Raw genomic sequence first — 15,029 nt, 5'->3', positions numbered from 1 at the left:
AGTTTTCATGATTTCTATGAAATGGACCCTAATAAGTTCCAGAACAAGACTAACGGTATCACTCCCCGACGCTGGTTGGTGCTCTGTAACCCAGGCCTGGCAGAAGTCATTGCAGAGGTAAGAGGTGTAGGGGGTATTCGGCGCCTGTGAGTCATGTAGTGCGGTAATGCATATACAACGTCCATATGACTATGGGCCAATCCTGTACCAAGTTTTCATCTGTCATTTTAATTCTGATTGGTAAAAGGTCACAAACGACTAATTTACTAAAGTTGCAAATTTTTTGACCTGTTGACAACATGAGGTAGCAAGAAAATGTTTTCAAAACATTAACCTGTGGCCAATAGAAATTATTTGTTGCAAACTTAATTAGTATGAATAGAAAAAGAAAGAGATCCATCTCAACTAATGAAATCTTCGACATTATCAATGTATTGTTTAAACAATTACCCATGCATCTGTAGCCAACAAAGAGAACGGCCACAAGTTTCTGGTGCATTCTACACACTCATCATGAGTAAGGCCTTGTGCGCACGTGTGCGTAATGCATGCATTTATGCTGCGTCTAGCACTGCAGCATAAATCCATGCGTCCTGCGTCCCCTGCACAATCTATGAAGATTGTGCATAATCCTTGTGCACAATGCTTTTTTGAACGCAGCGATTTGGATGCTGAAATTTTGATCCAAATCGCTGCGTTCAAAAATGAAGCATGTCACTTCTGTCGTGTGCTTTGGATGCGGCTTCCACTCCTGTCTATGGGAGAGGCAGCATCCCGAGTGCATGAAATCGGCATTTTTTTCTGCAGAAACACTGCATCCATGACAGTGTTTCTGCAGTGATTTGAATCGCACATGAGCTGTCAAATCACTGCAGAATTTTCTACAGTGACACGACGCAACGTGCACACAAATTCTAATAGTGCAGGGTACACCACATGGATGTTGTATTTTATCCATTGAGCTGGATCCTTTATTCTATTTATTTGGATTACTTATCATCTTTGGCAGTGATGCTTGTTCTGTGCTCCAGAAGAATCAAGTAGTTACGATGAGCTAACTTTTTTTCCTCTGTTTTTTAAAATGGAATTATTGTAAAATTTTCGGAAATTCGCTGGACCTAGCTCCTGTCTCTCCTCTCCCCATGTGTATTTTCCAATCAATTACAATATTTCCAGTACTGACATTTGTGAATAATGTATTTGCAGCAAATCAAATTCTTTGCAAAAATTGGCCAAGTTACATAGGTTAAAAAAAGACCTCAGTCCATCTAGTTCAACCTTCCTCCACCAATTCTATATTTTGTCATTAAATTATTTATAATTGACAATGTTGTGTGTACTGAGGAAATTATCCAGCCATTTTTTAAAAGCTGTTATAGTGTCTTGTGAACAGCAATATGGATTTGAAGTGGATTTTAAATGTGGATTTTGGGGCAGATCCACTTCAAAATCCACATCAGAAAACATAAAGCAAAAAACTTTGCACGTCCACAAAAAAATCAGGGTAACATCTGCTCTATAAATTAACATACTGCAGATTTCAAATCCCTCTTCATTGTGTGGATAAATGTATTTTTTGGAAAATCTCACCTACAATGCTGATACTGTAACATATTTTGGATTTTCCATCCAGAAAAATCAGTACAAAGTGGTTATGTGCAAACAGAGATTATTGAGGAGTTTTTGGAGAGGAAAGTGAGTGGAAACTCTCCAAATCTCAAACCTCCTCAAGAACTTGGAGGTTCTGTTCTGTTTTTGCTACGAAAACTCTGCAAAAAAGACTTAGGGCGGCGTTACACGGGACGATATATCGCATGAGCGATCGCACCCGCCCCCGTCGTTTGTGCGTCACAGGCAATTTGTTGCCCGTGGCGCACAAAGTCGTTTACCCCCTGTCACATGTACTTACCTCCCGAACGACCTCGCTGTGGGCGGCGAACATCCTCTTCCTGAAGGGGGAGGGACGTTCGGCGTCACAACGACGTCACACAGCGGCCGCCCAATAGAAGCGGAGGGGCGGAGATGAGCGGGACGTAACATCCCGCCCACCTCCTTCCTTCCTCATTGCCGGCGGGACGCAGGTAAGGTGTGTTCGTCATTCCCGGGGTGTCACACGGAATGATGTGTGCTGCCTCGGGAACGACGAACTACCGGCACGCAGAAGGAGGAACGACTTTATGAAAATGAACGACGTGTCAACGAGCAACGATAAGGTGAGTATTTTTGCTCGTTCACAGTCATTCGTAGCTGTCATACGGTACGATATCTCTAACGATGCCGGATGTGCGACACGGAATCCGTGATCCCGACGACATATCGCCCTAAGGCTGGTTTTACATCTCCGGTATTTTGCCGGAATCAGGATCCGGCACAAATAGAGTACAGTTACATTCATTTAAAATGGAAGTGCGACACCATGTAGACATATGCAGTTGTGTATGACGCATATGTCTGCATGGTGTTGCGCTTCCATTGTAAATTAATGTAACTGTACTGCATTTGTGCCGGATCCGGCTTCCGGCAAAATAACGGAGATGTGAAACCATCCTTAGTGTGCACATATCCAATATCTCATAATGTTCTGTTATGCAAAATGATGGTATTTATTTTCATCACATTTTTTTTCCCAGCGCATTGGAGAGGATTATATCACTAACCTCGACCTGCTGAAGAAACTTCTCAACTTTGTTAATGATGATGCGCTCATCAGAGATATCGCGAAAGTCAAACAGGTTGGTAGAAAATAAGATCAGTCTGCAATACACGATACGAACACTCAAACTTAAGATCTCTAACTCGAAGCACCAGAGCTTACAGACATAAGGCTGTGTTCTCACTTAGCATAAATACATAGGGGTTTTTTTCCCCCTCTGTTTTATTTTTGCGAAATATCTGCTGCTTTTATCTATCCAAGCAAAGTGGATGTGATTTCATGAAAACTAAAAATGCTGTTGGAATGTGCAATTTTTGGAGTGTTTTTTTCACTTCAGGCTTCCATGTGGAACATGAAAATACGTAAAAAAAAAAAATGCAGTTGTGTTTAAAAGCGCAGAAATTGATATTGGGTATTTTGGTGCCGATACCTGTAGAAAAAGATCCAAAGAGCAGCATTTATGCAATGTGTGAACACCTTAGTGTCAGACAAGCCAATATGTATTTACCCTAAGTATAGTGTTCACAGAACATATACATAATAGTGGGACAGATCAATCTGTTGTGAGTGTGGGATATTATTATGCACTTTGTCGCAATGTGTATAGGTCACCAATACACATTAGGCCGGTTTCACACATCCGGCATTTCGCCGCTTTGCCGGATTCGTCACACTCCAGTACAGTGCAATACAGTACAATGGCATCGCGGCAAGCTCTGGTCACATGCTGCCATGTGACCGGAGCTTGCCGTGATGCCATTGTACTGTATTGTACTGTACTGGAGTATGACAGATCCGGCAAAGTGGCAAAATGCCGAATGTGTGAAACCGGTCTTAGTTGAAAGTAGATTGAACCAAATGATTTTGGCTGGGTCAGCTGACAATCTGATGTGTATGGAGACCTCCTGACAGATGATATAGGGGGAGAGAAGTTAGGATATGTATCTGGCAGGTAAATTTTTCTCACTGATGAAAATGTATGAATACTTGGTGAGCCAAAAGCTCAAGTGCAAGGAGAAGTCAAGAGAGATGGCGGGCTGCCGAACCAAAATTCAACCGGTTGCTAGCTCATGTATGGGCAGCGTTGGAGTAGTGTATTTCTAAGGCTATGTTCACATGGCTGTATAAAAAAAAACAACCAATTTTTATCGCCAAAAAATCCAGACAATTTTTTTATCTATATTCACATCCGTATGCCATTCATTTCTACGTATCAGCGGTGGATAAAATTTGCCAGACCAAAAGCAGTTTCCTATGCGAAGAGTTGCAATGTATCCATAAAAATTGGATGTTATACAGTGGTTCTGTATAGACTCTGTAGATTTTTTTTTTAGATGCACCCATAGATCTGAATGAGGATCTCTCATCTTATATACGGAAGAAACTAGTGCGTGCTGCAATCTTTTTTGTCACTCCCTAACACTTAAATAAGTAATTTTCATCCAACACAATAAAGAAACTAGTCTGTGCTGCGATATTTCCACGCAGACATTCAATCCTTATACAAAAACAAACAGATATCTGAACAGCCCTATTACATAACATTGATCCAAGTGCTTTCCAGATTTTTCCATGGAAAGCACTCAGTTCGAATATATATGGTCGAGGGAACGTAGCCTTGCATTTAGGGTCTTCGTAGTTATGATTGTAACCTCTAGATCACACCGCAAACCCATTTTCAAACTTTTGAATGTATCAAACAATACCATTCTATTTATATACACTTTCCTACGTGTGCTCAGTTAGAGTACGTACCCATGATCAGTGTTAAGGCCACGTTACATGCAACGATGTATCTAACCATATATCGCCAGGGTAACGGATTCTGTGACGCACATCTGGCATCGTTAGCGACGTCGTTGCATGTGACACCGAGTTACCGTTAACGATGGAAAATACTCACTAAATCGTCCATCGTTGACATGTCGCTCATTTTCATAAAATCGTTGATTGTAGAGGACGCAGGTTGTTCGTCATTCCCAAGGCAGCACACATCGCTGTGTGTGACACCTCGGGAACGACGAACTACAGCTTACCTGCGGCCGCCGGCAATGAGGAAGGAAGGAGGTGGGCGGGATGTTACAGCCGCTCATCTCCGCCCCTCCCCTTCTATTGGGCGGCCGCTTAGTGACGCCGCTGTGACGCCGCACGAACCGCCCCCTTAGAAAGGAGGCGGTTCGCCGGCCAAAGCGATGTCGCTAGGCAGGTAAGTACATGTGACGGCTCTTAACGATTTTGTGCGCCACGGGCAGCAATTTGCCCGTGACGCACAAATGACGGGGGCGGGTACGCTTGCTATCGATATCGGTATCGATATCGCAGTGTGTAACACCCCCTTTACTCACGTTCTGGACGCATTGTATATTTGCTGCATCCAAAACGCAGCGTTTTACAGTACAAGAAGAGTGTATTAGATTAATAGAAATCTCATGTCTACCATACTTCTTTTTTACGCTGTGTAAATTAATCTGCTGGGCATTTTTCCAAGCTGCAGCATGTCAATATCTCTTGTGGGAACGCTTACATTTCTGTGCGGAAATTCCCCATAGCCTTTCATTAGATTCAGAAAATCTGCAGGTAAAAGACACATGCGTTTTTGGTGCGTTTATAATGTACTGCACATCTATGGAACTAAAAGATCTTCTGAAGAAACTGGCACAACTGGACAGTGACTATTTTTCAGCTGGCTAACACAGTACGAAATCTTTTTCTTTTAACCTTAATGCGGAAACGCACCAAAATTGCATGTCATTCATACCTAATATCAATACAAGGAAGTTTAAAAAATAAAACAGCTTTATTTAAAGGATGACACACCAAGCAGAGACAAAAAACATAATAAAAAAGCAGGGTCAAAAATGCACACAAAAACACAATGAAAAAAAATGCAAGCAAACTAAGGTGCAGAGATGGTGCAGAAATTCTGCAGCTTCGAAAACTCAACTGATTCTAATCGTGGGAATGTAGTTTTATTTATTTTTTTTTTCAGGTATTTTAATGAGCCACTTTTCCCGATCAAAGAAAACTGACAAAATCATTGTGAAGGTATAACACGGTGAATAACTCATTCTGCATTTGCCTGTAAAGCGTCTCCGCAGACTTGTGTGTTTTTCTACACCACAGCTCACCCAGCCGGAATCAGCCTTGTTGTAGAGTGAATAAATAGTAAAACATACAGACATTTGGTGTTCTCAATATAAAAGTGATGTTGGTGAAAACGATCTCTAATTCTCTGACCCATATGAGACTTGTTATCTGTTTCGTGCAGGAAAACAAGTTGAAGTTTGCACGGTACTTGGAGAATGAATACAAAGTGAAGATTAATCCAAATTCAATGTTTGATGTCCACGTGAAGAGAATCCACGAATACAAGAGGCAGCTGCTGAACTGCCTGCACGTGATCACCTTATACAACCGTGAGTAACTATATATATATGGAGGGAGCTCTGGCATACAGGTGTATATTACTGGAAATATTGAAGGATTTTAACTAGAATTAGCCCAAGTGATAGAAAATGCATGTGGCCCAATTCATCATTGTATTTGCACCTTCCTTTTGTCTAGTTAGTATAGACAGCGGTTGGCTAACTAGGAGAAGTTGCAGGAAGAATGAAAACCCTAAAGGCCTCGTCACACGCATCAATATATCGTGCGATCGCACCCGCCCCCGTCGTTTGTCGCGGGGAATTTGTTGCCCGTGCGCACAAAGTCGTTTACCCCCTGTCACACATACTTACCTCCCGAATGACCTCGCTGTGGGCGGTGAACATCCTCTTCCTGAAGGGGGAGGGACGTTCGGCGTCACAGAGACGTCACACAGCGGCCGCCCAATAGAAGCGGAGGGGCGGAGATGAGCGGGACGTAACATCCCGCCCACCTCCTTCCTTCCTCATTGCCGGCGGCTGCAGGTAAGCTGTGTTCGTCGCTCCTGGGGTGTCACACGGCGCGATGTGTGCTGCCTCGGAAACGACGAACAACCGGCGCGCAAAAGGAGTAACGACTTTATGAAGATGAACGACGTGTCAATGAGCAACGATAAGGTGAGTATTTTTGCTCGTTCACAGTTGTTCGTAGCTGTCACACGCTACGATATCTCGAACGATGCCGGATGTGTGTCACAGAATCCGTGACCCCGACGACATATCGCCCGATATATCATAGCGTGTGATGCCGCCTTTAGGCTTAAGAAAAAAACCGGACCCTCTTAAAGAATCCCACACCCGTGGTAAAAAAAACCGCAGCGAAATCCGCATGCGGTTTTACCGCGGTTTGCCGCAAGTTGGTTCCCGCGGATTTTTACCATTATCTATGGCAAAAAACGCACCTTTTCTGTACCTGCGGAAAAGAAGTGACATGCTCATTAATTCCGCAGCGGAAAATCCGCGGGTAAATCCGCAGGTATAAAAAAACGCAGTGTGCACACAGCATTTTTTAAAATCTATAGGATATGCTGGGGAATGACTGCAGCAATGTTAGACACATTTTCTGCAGCAAATCTGTGGCAAATCTGCGGCAAAATCCATGGTAAATCCGCAGCGTGTGCACAGGGCCTTAAGCAGTAAGAAGAAGTGATGTAAGATGGAACATGCACACAGTAATGTACAACTAAAAACGGATAGCAGCTGGAAAGGAGGCAAATGAGAGACATGTTATGCCTAGTGCTGAGTGAGCACTACCATGCTCGGGTGCTTGGTACTTGTAATGAGCTCAACTTGTATTCCGATTATAATGGAAGTCAATAGGGAACACAAGCATTTTTCCATAAGATCTTCTGAAAAAAACGCTTGAGTTCCTTGTTTCTCGGTACACGAGTCGAGCCCATGAGAGCGTCTGACTGCTCGTTACAAGTAGCAAGCATTGTAGTGCTCGCTCATCACTACTTATGACACTACCATTCCTATTCAAATAAATGGGTCCTGTACTAGAAACATATACAGTAGGTAACACAGGATCCACCATTCACAATAGGTGATGTCACAATGACTGATAACACATACTGTAGGTATAGAATAGATAACATATGATTTACCATTCACAATAGGTGATGTCACAGCTCACCTACTTTTCAAGTACAAGGACTAATAACACCTATGTACAGTATATAACACTATTCAAGAGTGGAAATTACAATATGTAATATACACACTACAGACATCACTGATACATTGAAAGGTTGTACAGACAAATTTGGCCTACTGAAATTTTAAGAAACTTTGTTTATGGTATGGGACTGAAGTTGACTTTTCAATCTTTTAGGCATAAAGAAGGATCCAAGCAAGCAGTGGGTGCCTAGAACAGTGATGATTGGAGGAAAGGTAAGTACTCCCAGGTTGTAACATTTTGTATTGCAGTGGCTGGAATGCCCCAGTTAGTGAATATTTTGTTATCAGTAAAACACATTTTTCCCCATTTCACAATTAATTCCAGGCCTAGTTCACTTACAGACCAAAGTATTATTCAGGCCGGCAACACACATCCGTGAAACACGTGCGTGTTTGGTCCGTTTCTGTATATACCGGAGACACGGACAAACGTGCACCAATATTAGGCTATGTTTGAGGTCACATGTGCGTTATTCCATAATGTCCGTGTGTCCGTGATCCGTATGTGTTTCCGTTTTGCATGGAAGCATGTCCGTTTTCTGCACGGAACACGCAAACACGGACTCCATGAAAGTCAATGGGTCTGTGAGCACACGTACGTGACACGGATGCATCTCCGTATACTCCGTGTACGTTTTGTGCTTTTTTCTAGTGATGTCGGTCATTCTGTCTTTTTCTGTTTATGTCGGTCAATCTCCCTCAGTCCGTCAGTCGGTCTCTCTCTCTATCTGTCGGTCTCTCTGTCTTGTCTGTCCCTCTCTGACTGTCGGTCAGTCTCCCCCCTCTCTCATACTCACCGTTCCCCGATCACCGGCGCGGCGCTGCACAGCTGTTAAAAAACTCCGGCGGCTTTCACTATTTTGAAAAAGCCGGCCGCTCATTAATCAATCTCGTATTCCCTGCTTTCCCCGCCCACCGGCACCTATGATTGGTTGCAATGAGACACGCCCCCACGCTGAGTGACAGCTGTCTCACTGCAGCCAATCACAGCTGCCGGTGGGCGTGTCAATATCGAGCAGTAAAAAAAAAAAAAAAAATAATTGAAAAAAAAAAACGACGTGCGGTTCATCCCATTTTGATACCAGCCAGGGTAAAGCCACACGGCTGTAGGCTGGTATTCTCAGGATGGGGAGCTCCACGTTATGGGGAGCCCCCCAGCCTAACAATATCAGCCAGCAGCCGCCCAGAATTGCCGCATCCATTAGATGCAACAGTTCTGGGACTCTACCCGGCTCTTCCCGAATTGCCCTGGTGCGTTGGCAATCGGGGTAATACTGTAAAGAGTTAATGGCAGCCCACAGCTGCCACTAAGTCCAAGATTAATCATGGCAGGCGTCTCCCCGAGATATCTTCCATGAGTAATCTGTAAGTTACAGTAAATAAACACATACACCTGAAAAAAATCGTTTATTTGCAATAATAAACACTAACAAATACCCTCGTTCACCAATTTATTCAGCCCCAAAAACCCATCCATTTCCGGAATAATCCACGGAGGTCTCGCGTCACTCTGAGCTCTGCTACATGAAGGTGACAGGAGCTGCAGAAGGACACCGCCGCTCCAGTCAGCTCCACGCAGCAACTGAGGTGAGTCGCGCGATCATCGATAACGTCACTCAGGTTACTCGCGGCCACCGCTGGGTCCTCCAACTGTGACAGCAAGTCGCCCGAGAGCGAAGAAGTCACAGGTGAGTTGCGGTCTCGGGTGGAGGACTCCAGCTGGCCACGGGTAGCCTGAGTGACAGCAGCGGTAATCGCGCTGCTCACTTCAGTCACTCAAGGGATTAGCGGTCACCGGTGAATCCTTCACGGGTGACCGCTAATCAGTACGCGACACAGACAGAGCCGCGGTATGACAATGAAGTCGGGTGAAGTTCACCCGAGTTCATTCTCAGCGTGCGACTCTGTCTGCTGTGAGCAGGTATGTATCAACGACATTGTGCATCACACACGTACCATTTCACACGGACAACACAAACACATGTCAGTTACGTATCTCACGCACACACGGACATTCCACACGCACACACGGCTAGCATACGCAATTCACACAGATGCCACACGTACCATAAAAACGGACCTAAAAACGGATCACGGACCTGAAAAACGGACCGTATGACACGTGCGTGTTTTTCACGGATGTGTTTTGGAGGCCTCAGGCAAATTATTGTCCACATGCCCACGTCTGTATACTTCAGAATGTGGACCCTACAAATGTTCTTGAAAAGTCAGGTCATCTGACAATGAATTCCAGGACTTTATCACATGAACATTTTTTGACGATTTATCTTAGTTTGACTATTTTTATGACTAGGTCTTGCTACACAGAACTTTTCTTTGCATTTATATTACTTATATATTATTTACATTGGTGATACAGCCATGATAATTTCATTGGACGGTCTCTTACAATGAGGCTTTTCCGTATTCTTACACTAATAATAACACTAATAATAATAATAATAATTTTATTCATTTATATAGCGCTATTAATTCCACAGCGCTTTACATACATTGGCAACACTGTCCCCATTGGGGCTCACAATCTAGAGTCTCTATCTGTATGTCTTTGGAGTGTGGGAGGAAACCGGAGTGCCTGGAGGAAACCCACACAAACACGGGGAGAACATAGAAACTCCTTGCAGATAGTGTCCTTGGTGGGATTTGAACCCAGGACCCCAGCGCTGCAAGACTGCAGTGCTAACCACTAAGCCACCGTGCCGCCCTGAACACTATGGGCTTTAGTACATGGTTCTTGCCGAACCTCCCATACCAGCCAATACCTTTGAGAATTCTGTAGGGGACTGGTTGTTTTGTGCACATAGCGGTTTCTACATTGGCGGGTAGGGGCCTGTTATGGTGTACCACGTTGCGTGGCATATTTTCCCTCATATAGGGATTGATAGAGCTAAACAGACATTGTATGACCAGTCTCTTTGAAAGATAAACTTGTCCTTTTTTTGAACACTAAAAAACTACTGCAATAATCTAAGGTGTGTGCCTCTGAAAGCACAAAAAAACGGAGTGAAAAAAATGCAAATTGTAATTTTTCAAACTCGTGTTACATCAACTACTTAAAGGGAACCTGTCACCAGATTTGGGGCCTATAAGCTGCGGCCACCACCAGTGGGCTCTTATATACAGCATTCTAACATGCTTTATATAAGAGCCCAGGCTGCTGTGTAGAACATAAAATCACTTTATAATACTTACCTAAACAGTTGCAGCGGTGGAGTTGGGCCATATGAGTGTCTCCGTTCTCCAGTGCCGGCACCTCCTATTTCGGCCATCTTCGTTCTCTTTCTGAAGCCTGTGTGCATGATGCGTCCTACGTCATACACACTCGCCAGACCCACGCAGGCGCACTACAATATTTTGGGCAGATCAAAGTGCGCCTGGTTAGGACCTCAATGCTGGCGAGTGTGGATGACATATAGGACTCGACATGCACCCCAGCTTCAGAAGAAAGACGACAAAGATGTCCGAAAGAGGAGGCGCCAGCACCGGAAAACAGAGACGCCCATATGACCCAACTCCACCGCAGCGACCGTTTAGGTAAGTATTATAAAGTGATTTTTACGTTCTAAACAGCGGCCTGGGCTCTTATATACAGCATGATAGAATGTTGTATATAAGAGCCCACTGGTGGTGGCCGCAGCTTATAGGTCCCAAATCTGGTGACAGGTTCCTTTTAAAAATGGTGGTATCAAACTACTCACTACCTCCCTAGATAAATACATTAGAGGGTATAAGTTACAAAAAAATACATTTATGTTAAGGTTTTATGTTGTTCGTTAAGCACATAGGCTCTGCAAATATGACAATCTATTCCATATAGTCAAATTTCCTTTACAAAATTGAAATAGTCCTCTTTCCATTCCGAGCCCTGCCTTTTGTCGAAACAAAACTGTTTGACTACATTTGGGATATTGCCACGCTCATAAGAAAGTGGGTAACAAACTGTGGGGTGAACTTTTTGGTATTGCTGCTTGCAAAAGTGAGAAATTTGGGGGTAAAAAACATTTTTGTGAAAAAAACTGAAAATTTTAAATATAACGTCCTAATTTCATCAATTTTTTTGAGGTTTCTGACCACATGTGGGTACCAGCGAACACAGAAAAAACTGGGTAACAAATTCTGTAGTCCATTTTATGATGCCATCTGCTATAAAAGTGAATAAATTTGGTCATTCCACTTTGCATTAATTCTTGTGTATCACCTGAAGAGTTTAAAAAAAAATCCTGACAACAGATTAGTAATGGGGAGGGGGGGGGGATCTCATAGATGCCTCTCATTACTAATGTAGAGCTTAGTGGCAGCTGTCGGCTGTTATTAACCCCTTATTTCCTTGACTGCCACCACACCAGGGCAATTGGGAAAAGCGTCGGGCTTGTTACATCTAATGAATGGGACAATCCCAGGCAGCTGCAGGCTGCTATTTTTAAGCCTGGGGTGTGCCCTGTAAGCATGGGTCTCCCCAGCCAGAGAATACCAGACCCTCAGCTTTCAGGCTTTATTATTGGATGGGTATCAAAATTGAGGGGACTGCATGCTGTTTTTTAAAAATGTATTTAAATAATTTAAAAAAATTAAAAAAAGGCCGCATGGAGTTCCTCTTATTTTGATATACAGCCAAGATAAGTGCACAGCTGGGGCCTGCAGCCTGTATGCTTTATTAGTGCTGTGTATCATAATATGGGGAGACCCTACGCCAATTTTTTTAGTCATTTTTACTGTTTGATATAGACGCACATAGCGTCTGTGATTGGAAGCGTCAGACACAGTCACACAGGCTGGGGGCACGTCTGAGTGCAACCAATCACAGATGCCGGTGGGTGCGGAAAGCAGTGAATATTCATGAAGGTAAATGAGCGGCCATGGGAGCAGTTATAGGCGCGCCAGAGACTTGGTAAATATGAAGCGCTTGCTCCTATCCCCTCTACTACCATTTTTAATCACCGGATTCTGGTCCCCATAAACATATATGGGGGCCGGCATCCGGCAAGATAACTGGGGTCAATCCAGGGCCTGAACCAGGTTTTTTTTTAACCCGGTTAGACTCAGGGGTCCCGATTATCTGCGAGTCCGCCCATCACTAATCTCTATCCATCTCTCTGTTTTCGCTTTCACTTTCATGCAGTATGTCCCCTTTCATCCATCACTGTCTTATTTATTCTCTCTCCCTTCACGTTGTCAGTTTTCCTTCTTCTTTCTTGTATCATTGGTCTCTCTGTCATTCATTGATAGGCTGCTCCTGGGTATCATATGGCTAAGATGATCATCAAATTGATCACTTCAGTGGGAGACGTTATCAACAATGATCCCGCCGTGGGAGACAGGCTTAAACTTTTATTCTTGGAGAACTATCGTGTTTCCCTTGCAGAGAAAGGTGCGTTTGCAGTGCTGTATCATATACACGCCTTCGTCCTTCCATGATGATGTCTTTTCAAGTAAAGGGAACCATCCCGGGGATTCTCATACTAAACTGCTGCCACCCTTTTGCTTAATTCCCTGCTGACTCAGAGTAGTGCAAAATGTGCATGCGCCGGCCACTAGGTGAACGGTGATAGCGCAAGATTTACAGCTAAATGTGGATGAGGTTCTATCAGCATAAGGTCACAAGAATAGATGCAGAGGACAGCCTATGTTGGCCATCAGAAAGCTCACCAATGATTTACTGAAGACATCCGTAAAGACTTTTTTTTCCCACAGTATGCCAGGCTGCATGAAAGATACGAGGGCACAGAAAACTGTCCAGAAGGCAAACAAATTGTTTAGTACAGGAAAACCTGATAGTAGTTTCCCATTAACAGGAATCGGTAAATGTTCAATAAAGTCATTAACCTGCAAATATCTGGCTAATTTGCATGTTAATAATGTTATGTAGGTGGCTGGATGTTGTACTCAAAGTGTGGCATCTGGGAGAAAATTAGCTTTATTTCTCCAGGGAGTTGCTGTCTTTAAGTCATGCAGGCACAGCACTTTAAGTGTAACTACACACCGACATTTTGACTGACAGCCAGGTCAGCAGTGCATCAGTCAGAGATGGCTGTCAGTCCATGTACTTACAGCTGCCACTCAGTGAGCGATGACAGCAGCCACATCTGCATGACTGAAAGCTGGCGATTGTAGGGATTAAATAAAGTTAATTGTCTCTTGGGTGTCAGATTCCCTTTACAGAAAGCCTTTTAATGTTCCATAGCTATTCAGACCTCCAGACGGTCGTATTTGTCCATCCTTTAGGTTTTGACCAATTGATACTTCTAATAAAGGTGTTTGGATTTTCTGAGCATAACTTGCCGGGTTTCATGTCTGTTTCTTATCAGTGGTTCCGGCTGCCGACCTTTCTGAGCAGATCTCAACCGCTGGCACTGAGGCATCCGGCACAGGAAACATGAAATTTATGCTAAATGGGGCTCTGACTATCGGCACTATGGATGGAGCCAATGTGGAGATGGCTGAAGAAGCTGGAGAGGAAAACCTCTTCATCTTCGGCATGAGAGTACCGGATGTGGAACGTGTAGACCGGGAAGGGTAAGGGATGACCATTTTCATTCATAATATGTAGAGGTATATTTCTTTACGTCTAAAGATCACAAAAATAACAGAAACAGTGAACAATTTCAGTTATAGGTTTTTACTATAGGTAACCGGTCACAAAAACTACACATCCTGCTGCAGCCGATGCTTTTTAGTGCTGTAGCCATGTAACAGTCATTGGCTATAATGACCACACGTGGCTCTGCATATGCATTTTTAACATTCAGACCAACTGATGATAGTAATTGTTATAAAATTAGTGAGTTCTTTGAATTTCTACTCCACGTTAAAGACAACCTGTCACTTGCGATAAATGTGTATTTTTTTTTTAATCTCATGTAAGTATTGCTGTTCATCTGAATCCAGCACTTTTCTTTTCTTCTTAAGCCCCTCTGTTCCTGAGATATGGCTCCCTCTTCCCTGTAAATAAAACTAGACTTTTTAACAACTGGGTGTGGTCATCAAGCCCTCAATATGCATCTCCTTGAGAACCACACCCTAATGGACAAAAAAGACTATTTATATAAACTGAAGAGCGCATAATATCTCGGGAACGTAGAGGCGCCGGAACAAAACAGAAAAAAAAATGCTTGATTCAGGAAAACAGAAGTATTTACACCTGTAAACAAACAAAAATATTTTAAAACATTTTTTTTAAAAATTAAATAAAAAAATAAGAGATTAAAAAATAAGCATATATACGAAACTGCCATATCCATAAATTGCCGAAGTAT

At 43.3% G+C, this 15,029-nt stretch overlaps 1 protein-coding gene and 1 long non-coding RNA gene across 2 annotated transcripts in view; one reads left to right on the top strand and one right to left on the bottom strand.

The window, feature by feature from the left end:
• The window catches only part of PYGM (glycogen phosphorylase, muscle associated), a 60,137-nt gene that overhangs the window by 42,163 nt on the left and 2,945 nt on the right, over positions 1 to 15,029 (top strand). The window contains exons 12-17 of the mRNA XM_075326142.1: positions 3 to 117; positions 2,631 to 2,732; positions 5,922 to 6,069; positions 7,910 to 7,968; positions 13,003 to 13,144; positions 14,082 to 14,289. Coding sequence (XP_075182257.1) covers positions 3 to 117; positions 2,631 to 2,732; positions 5,922 to 6,069; positions 7,910 to 7,968; positions 13,003 to 13,144; positions 14,082 to 14,289 — 774 coding nt within the window. The remainder of the gene's footprint in view (positions 1 to 2; positions 118 to 2,630; positions 2,733 to 5,921; positions 6,070 to 7,909; positions 7,969 to 13,002; positions 13,145 to 14,081; positions 14,290 to 15,029) is intronic.
• Positions 2,646 to 15,029, bottom strand: part of LOC142254824 (uncharacterized) — a 43,167-nt gene continuing 30,783 nt past the window's right edge. Inside the window, exon 3 of the long non-coding RNA XR_012727317.1 lies at positions 2,646 to 2,754. This is a non-coding gene — a long non-coding RNA (uncharacterized LOC142254824). The remainder of the gene's footprint in view (positions 2,755 to 15,029) is intronic.

The sequence above is a fragment of the Anomaloglossus baeobatrachus genome, chromosome 10 (assembly GCF_048569485.1).
Source record: "Anomaloglossus baeobatrachus isolate aAnoBae1 chromosome 10, aAnoBae1.hap1, whole genome shotgun sequence".
NCBI lineage: Eukaryota > Metazoa > Chordata > Amphibia > Anura > Aromobatidae > Anomaloglossus > Anomaloglossus baeobatrachus.
This window is presented reverse-complemented; position numbering and strand designations above follow the sequence as displayed.